Raw genomic sequence first — 14,592 nt, forward strand, 5'->3', positions numbered from 1 at the left:
CACCCATATCTGGCTCTTGTCAGCAAGCACTTCTTGGCATCAGCAATAGTGACTGGGTTTGGTGGCTGCATATGGATGGATTCCCAGGTGGGGCAGTCTCTGGATGGCCTTTTCTTCAGTCTCTGCTCTACTCTTTATCCCTTTAATCCCTCCCATGAATATTTCCTTCCCCCTTCTACAAAGGACTGAAGAATCCCCATTTTGGTCTTCCTTCTTGAGTTTCATATGGTCTGTGGGTTGTATCTTGGGTATTCCAAGCTTTGGGCTAATATCTACTTATCAGTGAGCACATACTATGTGTGGTTTTGTTCTTTTTGTGTGTGTGTGTGTGTGTGTGTGTGTGTGTGTGTGAGAGAGAGAGAGAGAGAGAGAGAGAGAGAGAGAGAGAGAGATTGGGTTACCTCACTCAGGATAATATTTTCTAGTTCTATCCATTTGCCTATGAATTTCATGAAGTCATTGTTTTTGATAGCTGAGTTGTACTCCATTGTGTAGATGTACCACAATTTCTGTATCCATTTCTCTGTTGAAGGGCATCTGGGTTGTTTTCAGCTTCTGGCTATTATAAATAAGGCTGCTATGAACATAGCGGAGCATGTGTCCTTGTTATATGTTGGAGCATCTTTTGGGTATATGCATAGGAGTGGTATAGCTGGGTCCTCAGGTAATACTATGTCTAATTTTCTGAGGAACCTCCAGATTGATTTCCAGAGTGTTTGTACCAGTTTGCCATCCCAGCAAGAATGGAGGAGTGTTCTACGTTCTCCACATCCTGGCCAGCATCTGCTGTCACCTGAGTTTTTTATCTTAGTCATTCTAACTGGTGTAAGGTGGAATTTCAGGGTTGTTTTGATTTGTATTTTCCTGATGACTAAGGATATTGAACATTTCTTTAGCTTCTTCTAACCATTCAATAATCCTCAGTTGATAACTCATTGTTTCGCTCTGTATCTCATTTTTTAATAGGGTTATATGGATCTCTGGAGCCTAACTTCTTGAGTTCTTTGTATATATTGGATATTCGCCCTCTATCAGATGTACGATTGGTAAAGATCTTTTCCCAATCTGGTGGTTGCCATTTTGTCCTAACAACAGTGTCCTTTGCCTTACAATTTTGCCTTTGCAATTTTATGAGGTTCCATTTATCAATTCTTGATCCGGTGTTCTGTTCAGGAAAATTTGCCCTATGACCATGTGTTCCAGGCTCTTCCCCACTTTCTCTTCTATGAGTTTCATCTTATCTGGTTTTATGTGGAGGTACATGATCCACTTGGACTTGAGCTTTGTACAGGTAGATAAGAATTGATCGATTTGCATTCTTCTACATGATGACCACAAGTTGAACCAGCACTATTTGTTGAAAATGCTGTCTTTTTTCCACCAGATGGTTTTAGCTCCTTTGCCAAAGATCAAGTGACCACAGGTGTGTGGGTTCATTCCTGGGTCTTCAATTTTATTCCCCTGTCTATCTGCCTGTTGTCTATCTGCCTGTCTCTGTACCAATACCATGCAGTTTTTATCATGATTGCTCTGTAATACAGCTTGAGGTCAGGATGGTGATTCCCCTAGAACTTTTTTTGTTTTTTTGTTTTTGTCTTTTGTTTTTATTGTTGAGGATAGTTTTCAATATCCTGGGTTTTTAAATTCCAAATGAATTTGTAAATTGCTCTTTCTAACTCTATGAAGAATTGAGTTGGAATTTTGATGGGGACTGCATTGAATCTGTAGATTGCTTTTGGCAAAATGGCCATTTGTACTATATTAATCCTGCCAACCCATGAGCATGGGAGATCTTTCCATCTTCTGAGGTCTTCTTCAATTTCTTTCTTCAGAATCTTGAAGTTCTTGTCATCAGATCTTTCACTTGCTTGGTTAAAGTCACACCGAGGTACTTTATATTATTTGGGACTATTATGGAGGGTGTCATTTCCTTAATTTCTTTCTCAGCCTGTTTATCCTTTAAGTAGAGGATGGCTTGAGTAGAGTTAGTTTTATGTCCAGCCATCTTGCTGAAGTTGTGTATCATGTTTAGGAGTGACACCTGAATTTTGGAGTCATTTAATTATACTGTCATATCATCTGTAAATAGTGATATTTTCACTTCTTCCTTTCCAATATGTATACCTTTGACCTCTTTTCATTGTGTGATTGCTCTGGCTAGATTTTTTTTATTTTTACTGATTCTTTATATAGTTCTTTTTTTTTCTACTTAGTTGATTTCAACTCTGAGTTTGATTGTTTCCTGCCTTCTATTCCTTTTGGATGTATTTGCTTCTTTTTGTTCTAGAGCTTTCAGATGTGCTGACAAGAGGTTAGTGTATGCTCTCCTTTCTTTTGGAGGCCGTCGGAGCTATGTGTTTTCCTCTTAGTGCTGCTTTTGTTGTGTCCCATAAGTTTGGGTGTGCGGTGCCTTCATTTTCATTAAATTCTAAAAAGTCTTTATTTTTTTTCCTTATTTTTCCTTGACCAAGTTGAGTAGAGCATTGTTCAGCTTCCATGTATATGTGGGCTTTCTATCCTTTCTCTAATTCTTCCAACAGGAGTCGAATTCTCAGTTCACTGGTTTGCTGCTAGCATTCACCTCTGTATACCACATGCTCTGGCTGTCAACTTCCATGTATACATGGGCTTTCTGTCGTTTTTGTTGTTATTGAAGACTAGCCTTAGTCTGTGGTGGTCTGATAGGATGCATGGGATTATTTCAATCTTCTTGTATCTGTTAAGGCCTGTTTTGTGACTGAGTATATGGTCAATTTTGGATAAGGTACCATGAGGTGCTGAGAGGAGGGTATATTCTTTTGGTTTGGATGAGATGTTCTAGAGATATCTGTTAAATCCATTTGGTTCATAACTTCTGTTAGTCTTTCTATGTCTATGTTTAGTTTCTGTTTCCATGATCTGTCCATTGATGAGATTGGGGTGTTGAAATCTCCCACTATTACTGTGTGAGGTGCAATGTGTGCTTTGAGCTTTCGTAAGGTTTCTTTTATGAATGTGAGTGCCCTTGCATTTGAAGCATTGATGCTCAGAAGTGAGAGTTTATCTTGGTAGTTCTTTTTTGATGAGTATGAATGTCCTTATCTTTTTTGATAACTTTTGGTTAAATGTTGATTTTATTCGATATTAGAATGGCTACTCCAGCTTGGTTTTTTGGACCATTTTCTTGGAAAAAAATTTCCACCCTTTTACTCTGAGGTAGTAGTGTCTGTCTTTGTCACTGAGATGCATTTTCTGTATGCGGCAAAATGCTAGGTCTTTTTTATGTACCTAGTCTGTTAGTCTATGTCTTTTTATTGGGGAATTGAGTCCATTGACATTAAAAGATACTAAGGGATAGTGATTGTTGTTTCTTGTTATTTTTGGTGTTAAAGGTGGAATATGTGTGGCTATCTTTTTTGGGTTTTTTGAAAGAAGATTGCTTCATTGCTTTTTCTACGTTGTGGTTTTTCTCCTCATGTTGGAGTTTTCCATCTATTATCCTTTGTAGAACTAAATTGGTGTAAAGATATTGTGCAAATTTGTTTTTGTCATGGAATATCTTCGTTTCTCCATCTATGTTAATTGAGAGTTTTGCTGGATACAGTAACCTGGGCTGACATTTGTGTTCTCTTAGGGTCTGTATGACATCTGCCCATGTTCTTATAGCTTTTATAGTCTCTGGTGAGAAGAAGTCTGGTGCAATTCTGATAGGTCTGCCTTTATATGTTACTTGACCTTTTTTTCTTACTGCTTTTAATATTCTTTCTTTGTTTAGTGAGTTTGGAGTTTTCACTATTATGTGACGTGAGTAATTTCTTTTCTGGTCAAATCTATTTGGGGTTCTGTATGCTTCTTGTATGTTCATGGGCATCTCTTTCTTTAGGTTAGGGAAGTTTTCTTCTATAATTTTGTTGAAGCTATTTACTGGCCCTTTAAGTTGGGAGTCTTCATTCTCTTTTATACCTATTATCATTAGGTTTAATCTTCTCATTGTGTCCTGAATTTCCTGTATGTTTTGGGCTAGGAGCTTTTTGTACTTTGCATTTTATTTGACCATTGTGTCAATGTTTTCTATGGTATCTTCTGCCCCTGAGATTCTCTCTTCTATCACTTGTTGCTTGCATCTATGACTCCTGATCTCTTTCCTAGGTTTTCTATCTCCAGGGTTGTCTCTCTTTGTGATTTCTTTATTGTTTCTATTTCTTTTTTTAGATCCTGGGTGGTTTTGTTCAATTCCTTTACTTATTTGGTTGAGTTTTCCTGTAATTCTTTTTTTTTTTTTCATATCAAGGATTTTATCTACTGTGCATAGAGGATCAATTCTAGTCAGCAGGGAGGTCTGGGCCTCACTATGAGGGGGCTCCACAATGCTACTTCCAAGTCTCACACACTACAAGAGCTCTAAGACCCACCAACACAGGCACCGCACCTATGCACTCTCCAGCTCCAGTTAAGTCTTTGGTGTTTGAACCGTATGGGAGCTGTGGAGGCTTGCTTCCTGGTTGTGGTGCAGGTCCTGCTGCAGTCCCAGGAGTAGCTGGTTTAGGAGAGTAAGGTTGCTATCTCTGTGAGGCAGAGGCAGGGGAGGAAGGCAGTTCCCTTTATATTCTATCACTGCCATCTTGGCCCGATCTTGTTCCTTTCGATTTGGGATCTGTAGCATTCTTGTGTAGTTGCCATTCTGACCTTGGAACCGAGGCGCTAGCACTTTAAACTGCTTTGGGATTAAGTCCTTCTCAGTGAGCCAGAAGTCAGCCATACGCATGGCTCATTCGTTGGTGTCTCCCAGCTTTCCATAGTCAATGAGCTTCTCCGCGTAGCCCCTCATCTCGTCCACTCGTGCCCATGTCGCCTCGATGCGTTCGTGGTGAACTAGGCCTGTGAGCAAGTTCCGTAGCAGGTGGATCCGGGACTCAGGACCGAGGCCCAGGCGGCGGTAGACGTGGCCATGGGAGATAGCGGCAGCTAGGGACAACCTCATGCTCCCACCTTGACCCCACCTCTCTCCTGTAATTCTTTAATGGATTTTTGTGTTTCCTCTTCTAGGGTTTCTACTTGTTTACTTTTGTTCTCCTGTATTTCTTTAACAGAGTTATTTATGTCCTTCTTAAACTCCTATGTCATCATTATGAGGTGTGATTTTAAATCCAAATCTTGCTTTTCTAGTGTGCTGGGGTATCCCAGCTTGCTGTTGTGGGAGAACTGGGTTCTGATGATGCCAAGTATCCTTGGTTTCTGTTGCTTAGGTTCTTGTGCTTGCCTCTTGCCATCTGATTATCTCTAATGTTACTTGGTCTTTCTGTATCTGAGTAAAGCTTGTCCCTCTTGTGGGCCTTTGGGCCTGTGATCTTAGGAGTGAGCGTATCCTTGGAGACTAGCTCTCTCCTGGAAAGGTTTGTGTCTGGAGGGTTGTGGACAGTCTTAGCTCTGGGTGCAGATGGAGACGGGAAGGATCCTGTCTAGGCTGCTCCACAGTTCCTGTGCCCTGTGTGCTCCTGGAGGGTCCCTCTTTGGACAGTTATTGGAGTGAAAGTGGGTCTCACCTGTGGGCCTACGGGTGAGAGCACTTCTGGGAGACCAGCTCTCTCCAGGCATGATGGATGACAGCCTTGGCTGTTGGTGCAGATGGAGACTGGAGCATGTGTCCCTATATTAAGTGATACCTGTTGGAATAAATTTCCCAACAAAGTTCCTGACTTTCTTGACAGCTGTTGCTACAGTTCTGTGTGAAGGGTCAAGCAGAGCCTGAACATCCTGGGTCTGTGATTCATACCATGGACAGCTTCTCTGCCTGTCCCTCTGGGGTAGACACAGACTAAACATGCAGACCCCACCCTCCTCCACTGTGCTATTGGACAACTGCATGTTTGTATTTCTAATAATACAACCGCACTTTCCTACAAGTAGTTCACTTTGCTCTTTTTGCCACAATTTAAGCAAACTGCTGTTGGCAGTTCTTCAGGTGTATTTTCTGATTTGAGGGTGAATGGGGCTGCTGTCCAAAGCTCATGTATCTGTCTGTCTGAAAAACCTTTAATTATTCCTGCAGCTCTCTGAAGTATTTGAGGAGCATTTTTCTAAAGTGTATCTGAGTAGACACCGTTGCTTGTTTCTATATATTTACTTTCTGCTTAACTTTGAAAACACATGCAGGGGGCTAAATAAAGCTTCTTTCTTTCTTTCTTTCTTTCTTTCTTTTTTTTTTTTTTTGGTTCTTCTTTTTGGAGCTGGGGACCGAACCCAGGGCCTTGCCCTTCCTAGGCAAGTGCTCTCCCACTGAGCTAAATCTCCAACCCCAAGCTTATTTCTGTAATTAACTAGTACCTAACATGACTACAGGTTTGTTTATAGGTGGCTGACTACTAACTTCATTTCTCAATTATTCTGAACAGTTGAAACTAGTAACCTTCATAAGTATAGAACTTTACTTTTAAAATGAGTTGCACAATACCCTAAGCAAGAGTTAAATGTTCAGTTTATTATAACAGACATAGGCTTACATTTCTGTCCATATAAAAAATCCATACCAACATAAACTACTTGAGACTTGTTGCTTTTCAGTTTAAAAGTAGATACAATAATCTACTTTTCTTTTCCTTGTTTTCCTATATCCTCTCCTTTCTCCTTTTATCCCCTTTTCCTGTCCTTTCCTCTAATACTAGATAGGAGAGAAAGAAGGATAGTCAAGAATGAGAAAAGACAGAAAGAGATCCCTGATTTCAACCTCCTTTACCTTGTTTTCTCCCTGATCAAGACCGATAACAACTTGTAACAAACATCTATAACCCAAGGAGTGACCGGTAACCACTCACTCCACCTCTCATAGGGGCATCATGTCTTTAAAATTGCTTCCTTTTGTCTGGAGGTGAAGACATCTTTTGGGGATCCTAAGAAAATTGGGATATTGGCGAAGTCCTGGGAGAGCTACCTGTATTTATTCTCTGTGTGAAAGAAAAGTATAGAGCTTAACTGAAGTCCTGGCTGAAACAGTCTGTAAGTCTGGACCATCTGAGCTAGCGGCTTTGAAGTAGTCCTGGATCCATGTTTTGAGGTAGCAGCAGTTCAGGAAGTCTGAGGCTGGGTGCCCTGGGCTACGTGAATTGTCTCCATTGATGTCTGACCTTTTTGCTCTGAAAACACACAAACTTCTGAAGGTAATAAATAGTACAGGTACATTTCTGCATTAGCATTATGTATGGAATGTACAATGTGCACAACTCAGCTAAAAATGATTTTGTTTTTTATTTGAGCAGGTGAAAGACATCTGTCAACTTTATAAGTCCATTTGGACCACATAACCAAACCCCATCCATACCATATGAAAGGTTGGCATGTAATAAATCATGAAGATCAGATAGTCAAAAAGATTCATTGGGTCTGCAGAAATAGTCATGTCTCATCTCACAGGATGTCCTCTCTGGAAAAATCTAATCATTATAAGTTTGATTGGTATCAATATATTTCTATATTTTGTCAAAACATAAACAAAACCACATTTCCAACACAAAACTATTGCAGGCTCCTATTCTGGTGTTAGCATATCCTTATAATATATGGGCTGATTTAATTCCAGTTTTTCTATAATCCATTGTCTCTCAGCTACTGTTGTTCCTTTTTCACTAACATTAAGAATATTTAGGGTTAACAAAATACTATGCATTTTGTCCCTGGAGTCGGGCTGTCTTTATTCTTCCTTTTTGTATTATAAGCATTTCCTTTAAGGTATGATAGTTCTACACTTGCTTGTCCTGTACGATTGTGTGGTGTGCCTGCAATGTGCTTTCTATTGTAATATGCAGAGAGTTGCTTCACCTTAATGTTGACATATGGAGGCCGTGTCAGCCCCATAACTGCCATTATTTCCAATAAATCCAGAATCAGCTTTTTCAGAGCTCAAAGCAGTTGCCCATTGGAACTCTGACTATATATCAATGGTATAGTGTGCAAACTTTACTTTTCCAAATTCTGTAAAATGAAACACATCCCTTTGACACATTTCATTTCTTTTGTTGCCCCTTGGGGTTACTTCCAGCAGGTGATAGAGTTTGGTTATTCAGACAACACATAGGACATTTTCCTATAATTTCTATGGCATGTTGTCAAGTGATAGAAAATTTCTCATTAAACTTTTACTGCTAATGTTGGAGTCAGGAATTGCCTCACAAACTACACAAACACTGATCTCATTCAGACAGGGATTGTTTATTGAGCAAACACCCCAGGACTGGTCAACCAGGCCATGGTCCACATTCAGGAACTGAACCACGAATCCAAGTTAAGATCCTACAGGGTTTTTAAGCCCAAAATCCACAGACATCTGTGCCACGCTATTTCATCCATCAGGATTCAAGGATAGGGGATGTCCCTAGGAACATGTCTTTGTTGTACATTTATCCCATTTGTTGGGGTGTTCAACTGTGACAGGGGACTTGCCCTGTCTAATATTTATGCTCTAACTTGTCTATCAGGATGGGCCTTGTCTAACATTTATGTCTTCACCTGCCAACCAGGATGTCAGTTACTCATGGCTCTTTGTGCCAAGTAGGATATCAGTTCCCAGGGAGGTTTTGGGAACTTAAACTTTATTTAAGCCCTACTCAAAATGGAAATATTCCAAACAGTTTCTTACATTGGGACAGGTGTGTCTCTCTTGTGTTAGGGTCTATCCCAGGGCCAGCTTATACTATAAACACTTATACACAGGTGCAGGGGGGAGGGGCTGTTGGGTAGTTGGTTTGGGTCCAAGCTTATTGTGGGTAACTATACAAAACAATTCTATTGACTTTTATCATATTTGGTTTCCAAGGGCACAGAACATAAAAATATATAATCAATCTGGTATTAGAAAGTTTCCTAGTGACAGCAGAACGTATGAGAAAGTTTCTTCATAATGGCAGCCAAGTAACTATTACCTAGGCCTTAACATTTTACCTATGCCCTAACAATGAACATGGTAGGGTTTTTTTTTTTACATGAAAATTTGAGGCTTCTAACACATTTCCTACTAATAATTGATTAATTTCCTCATCGCCTTGTGACCTGGAAAACCTGTATGAGACCAATATGAGTAATATATAATGCACAGATTCTATTTCTGATTGCTTGTTGCAGTTACATAAACAACAAAGTTAATTCTGAATTATCAAGAACAAATTAAACAGTTTCTATATATAGAACAATTCTTTCTGCATATTGAGAGTCAGTAATTGTATTAAGAGGCTCAAGAAAATCTGATATCATAAGGATTGCATACAACTCTGATTTTTTAACTGAAGTTAGGAGCTTGAATTATTTTGCTTATTTTGTCTGACTTAGAGCCTGTCCTTCCCAACATATTTGTATCAGTATAAAATGTGGGTGCTTTGGGATTTGGCATTTCCTTTACAATATGTTGGAGAGTTCAATTCGTTCTTTGTACAATTTGCAGATGCCTGGTTTTTGTTTTTTGTTTTTTGTTTTTTGGATATTCATTAATTTCTCCCAAATAGTTGCTACAAGCCAGTTGATAATCTTCATTGATTAGCTGTGATGACATAATCTCAGCATTAGTAAAAGGCACTATAATTCTGGTCAGGTCTGTTCCTGACAAATAACTTGTTCTATTTTTTTATGATTAATCCAGAAACCTTTTCTATATGCCTTCATTTTTTTATTTTGTTTATGTGCTAAGAAAATTCATGCCATAATATTGTCATTCCTTTGCAAGAGTCCAGTAGTAGAATGAGTTGAAATACAAAATAATAAAAACACAATTAAGTTTAGGGTCAATTCGATCCAAATATGCATCTTGCAGTTTCTATTCTAAGAGAGTTCTCTCTCTCTCTCTCTCTCTCTCTCTCTCTCTCTCTCTCTCTCTCTCTCTCTCTCTCTCTCTGCTTCAGCTTTCAACCATCTTGGACTGTTTAAGTCCCAATCTCCTTGTAACTTTTGAAACAAATTACTTAATTCATGAATAGTTAATCCAATTGTAGGCTGTCACCATTAATTTTTGAAAATCAATAAGTGTTTGCAACTGATCTATGGATCTGTACCTTTTGTGGTTAATTTTTTACTTATTTTATAGCCCAAATAGTTAATAGAATCTCTTCTCTATAGTTTTTCAGGAACAATTTATAACCCCCAACATGGCAGAATTCTTTGTGCCTCCTTAAACATTTTCTCTTAAGTATGTGTGTCAGAATCAGGCAATAAAATATCATTCATGTAATGATAATAAATTGAGGAAATTGCCTACAAATTATTTCTGGCAATAGTCACACAAAATCTTGACATACAGTTGGACTATTTAACGTTCCTGTGGAAGATCTTTCCAATGATGTCTCTTTAGTGGACCATTATTACTCCTAGTAGGCACTGAGAAAGCAAACCTTTCCCTATCATGCTCATGCAAGAGGATTATGAAAAAGCCTTAGGTAATAAAGAAGGGAAAGGAATTCTTGACTGTAAAGGACTCATTGTTTGAATTACTCTATTCACCAGTCTTAAATCTGTTAACATCCTCCATTTTCGTGTTTTCTTTTTAACAAACACAGGGGAATTCCATGGGCTGGTGAATTTCTTCTGTATACCAGCTGTTCAAGTGCCTGCAATCTTCCCTTGGTTGTTGCCTTCCACACAGGGTTCTCAGTTAACCGTTTTAAGGTAAGGCTTTAAGGTATGTCAGCAGTGGCCCCTTTCCAATTTGGAAACTCAATCCCTGTAATTTTCTGTGTTTGGACAATGGGCGCAACCTGTGGTTGTGTTGATATATATCAATGCCTTCCCCAAGAACATCTACCATCCCCCCTGCTAATTTCATCATGAGCTATCTCTCTGGGGTTGCAGGAATATTGAGTATCCCATTGTTGAAAAAAAATCCCACTCCATAAATTTATGAGTCAACATGGCCATCAGATGTGCACAGGAAGCTCAGGGCTGGGCCTCATAGGAGGAAGCAGGTGATGATAGAGCACTGGCAAGTGCCCATGCCATATGTTAACAGCCAGGGAGTGGCCATACAGGTTTTGAGTGCCTGTGAGACATTAATAAACAGGTGGGGGTATAGCTCAGGGGTAGAGCATTTGACTGCAGATCAAGAGGTCCCTGGTTCAAATCCAGGTGCCCCCTACCACACATTTGGTTTTTACTCATGGAGATATCACATACACACACACACACACACACACACACACACACACACACACACACACGCACACACACACACACTGAGTCTTATGATTCCAGTCATGGACCTCACAAGACCTAGGAGCTACAGTCCAGCCTGTCATGTGGATAGATGGCTGTCTCCTATCTCTTCCTACATGCTGACTGTCCCTCCCATTCTTATTACCTGTCTACCCTGTTCTTGCATATACCTAGTTGCTCTGGTTCTGTTGACTTGTGCATATGCAGATGTGATGTTTAATAGAAGACAAGAACTGTAAGGGACAATTAAGGACTTTCTAGGCACAGCAGTTATATTGACAGCCAGTGTTCAGGGACCAATAAGGAAGTCTAACCATAAAAGTATGTGCCTCTGGGGCTATCTGGTGAATCTGTAGTCAGAGCTAAGGAGGCAAGTCATAGAATTGTGCTGTCTGTGTAGGGTGGACATTTCCCATGTGAGCTTCTCTCCCCCTTCCAGAGCTCACTGCTCTCTTGCTTCACCCTCAGAGGCTAAAGACTGGCTGAGCTCCTGTCCCAGGCAAAGAGGGATCCTGCAGTGTTTCTGCTGACAGTGCCAGCTAGGACACTGTGAGAACCAATCTGTCTTCAGATAAAGAAGATCTGGGTGTTCGGGGGCTCAGGCAGTTGGCCAGCTCAGGAGCTAACCCAGGACGGCAGTGTGAAGCAATCTCAGCATCTGCAGGCTGCTCCTCTCCATTTCCTTGGCTGATGATGCTATTCAAGGACGGGTCTGGAAAGCTGCAGAGCTGAGGGAGGCATCTCACCTGTCAGGTCTGGCAGCTTCTGGGATATAGGCCTGTGAGCATCTGCAATTTAACTTTATAGTCAGTCCTACTAGATCACCACTTAGATGACAATTATTAACTGTGTACACTGGTACAGTGGGGGTATAGCTCAGGGGTAGAGCATTTGACTGCAGATCAAGAGGTCCCTGGTTCAAATCCAGGTGCCCCCTTCCCACGTTTTCTTTTAGATGTTAGATAGTAAAATGCTTTCAGTAGCCCAAAACTCCCAAATAAGACCTCTATTACCTCATTGTTCCTTGTCCTGGATGGTGTCCCATTATGCACTGATCTGTGTTCACCTGTGCAGTAGATTTACTCAAGCCCCTCTACCCACTGCTCTCTGAAGCCTATCCAGGTCACAGTCACTTGTGCATTGATTGTCCTCTAAGTCTGTGACCCTGTGGGTTACTCATCACTGGAAATTAAGCTTAGAGGCTTGGAACAGAACTACCTCCTGGAAGCCTTTGTCTTTCATCTCTCAAGAAGCCTCTCCTGGGCTCCTAGTGTCCTCCTCACTCCCAGCTACTCCCAACCTGTACTTCAGCTCCTGCCACTACTATGAAACATGTTTGATTCACGAATTTGTTTCCCTATTTATACTAGGATGTGAGCAAAAAGGGAAATGATTGATCTTTCTTTGTGTACTCAATGTGGTTGATCAGTGACCAGAAGCTAATGAGCTCTGTACATGTTATTGAGTGAATTAATGATGGAGGGAAGTAATGCATACCCTCCTGATGTCCTGGAGGAAAAACTTCTCTCTGTGCTGCAGGTTGGGCCTATGAAGGTCCAGAACCCACAGCTCTTGACTTGTTCACTTAGTGTGAACTTAAGGAAAATTCATGGACAAGTGTCTTTTCTACTTCCAGAGAGAGAGAGAGAGAGAGAGAGAGAGAGAGAGAGAGAGAGAGAGAGAGAGAGGATAGCTGATGGGATAGTTGGTTGGAAAGAAGAAGGGTAGAGGACAAACCAAATGGAAAAATTCTGCCAGGTTCAAGATCAGTAGCAGAAGCCATAGATCATGGACGTATAACAGCTTGAGTGTGGCTCCAAGGTTGAAGTGTTGATCAGAGGCTACCTTACCTTTAAAGTGGGGGTATAGGCAGGGGCAGAGCATTTAACTACAGATCAAGAATCCCTGGTTCAAATCCAGGTGCCCCATTGCTTAAATATGACTCTGGTAGTTAACTTACCATATTTCCCTTAGGTGAGGCCTTGGTGGACTAGTTAGAATTAGCCATATAAACTCAAATCTTCCATTCTGGGCTACATAGCTTAGGGTGTTTGTACCTGTCTTAGTTAGGGTTTTGCTGCTATGAACAGACACTATGACCAAGGCAAGTCTTATAAAGGACATCATTTAATTGGGACTAGCTTACAGTTCGGAGGTTCAGTCCATTATCATCAATGTGGGAGCATGGCAGTGTCCTGGCAGACATGGGGCTTGAGGAGCTAAGAGTTCTACATCTTGCTCTGAAAGCAGCTAGAAGACTAGCTTCTAGGCAACCAGGACTAGGGTCTTAAAGACCATACCCACAGTGATACACCTATTCCAGCAGGGCCACACCTCCTAACAGTGCTAGTGCTTGGGCCAGGCATATTCAAACTATCACAGTGCCTTAGCTCCACAACCCACTACTGTCACTCAAGCTCTCAAAGGCTTCCAATTCCTCACGTTAGTACATCAGGTGCTCAGTGTACAGTGTCTTCCACACGTGAGTTCACTTCCCACTCCACTCCTCACCTCTGCCCTGTGTTCATTATCACAGAGGAATCATGGTTGGTCTGCTTTTATTGGCCACCAAGAGATGAGGTATATTCTGAATTCTCGATTTCTGTCTGGGAGGCTCTTTGGTGGGAAAGGCTGAGGCTATGAAGTTAATAATGAGCTCTGGACTGGCTTCTCCTACATCCTTAGTGTGACTGCCTGTGGAAGGGCAGGCAAGCCAGACTGAAGCCAACCTACAGGACCAGGACTAGGGTACCCCAAAGCCAACTTGGCACTATGGGCTACCACATCAGTCAAGAGCCATGGCAGGAACCTATATTTGTTCCAGAAGGTTTGTGATCTCCAACACCCTTCCCACTTTTTGGGGGGCATTGAGCTACACTTTAATGAAGCAATTTCAGACTAGGTGGTGAGTGTGGAGATTTGAACCAGAAAATTCTCAGTCTGCATCTGATGCTTAGATTCCAGCTCTTACCTACCTGACAGCCAATAAATAAATAGGGGTTTTTTAATTAGTTTATTTTCAATGCAAAAAAAAAAAAAACCCACACTGTAACATCACCTTCCCAAGTAAGGAAGTAAGCTGATGTGTTGTGTGCAGCCTCCCTCGTGGACAGGACGCCAGTCTCGGCTCCTGTTGCACACTTCTCTCCACCCTCTGCCTGGTATCCTTAAATACTGAAGCCTGCCACCTCCCTCTTTCATCTCTCCGAGTGTAACAGGAAATGAACCCTGGAGAGCTGTGGAATTATAAACACTGCACTCGGCCCCTCAGTTAATGTCAGGTGTCTGAGACAGGGAGCTGGACTAAGGAAATCTGGTCACAACACTCCATCCTTCTCCCGTCTTAGAGACCTGTGGTCCAAGGAGTGATGCGCATCACAAAGGGTCATTGGGTGTAATGGGAAGGAGAGTGGCCCAGAGCCAGGCTGG

General features: G+C 41.2%; 1 protein-coding gene and 2 non-coding genes across 3 annotated transcripts; 2 read left to right on the top strand and 1 right to left on the bottom strand.

The window, feature by feature from the left end:
• Nucleotides 1–4,273: 4,273 nt before the first annotated feature.
• LOC116902844 (39S ribosomal protein L17, mitochondrial-like) lies at nucleotides 4,274–4,960 on the bottom strand. The gene is given in 1 exon segment (XM_032905174.1): nucleotides 4,274–4,960. A coding segment is annotated over 1 exon segment (531 nt). The 3' UTR covers nucleotides 4,274–4,429.
• Nucleotides 4,961–11,013: 6,053 nt separating this feature from the next.
• On the top strand, nucleotides 11,014–11,085 carry Trnac-gca. The gene has a single exon. It is a non-coding gene; the product is annotated as a tRNA-Cys (tRNA).
• Nucleotides 11,086–12,028: 943 nt separating this feature from the next.
• Nucleotides 12,029–12,100, top strand: Trnac-gca. Its single transcript has one exon. It is a non-coding gene; the product is annotated as a tRNA-Cys (tRNA).
• The last annotated feature ends 2,492 nt before the right edge of the window (nucleotides 12,101–14,592 follow it).

The sequence above is a fragment of the Rattus rattus genome, chromosome 6, assembly GCF_011064425.1.
Source record: "Rattus rattus isolate New Zealand chromosome 6, Rrattus_CSIRO_v1, whole genome shotgun sequence".
Lineage (NCBI taxonomy): Eukaryota > Metazoa > Chordata > Mammalia > Rodentia > Muridae > Rattus > Rattus rattus.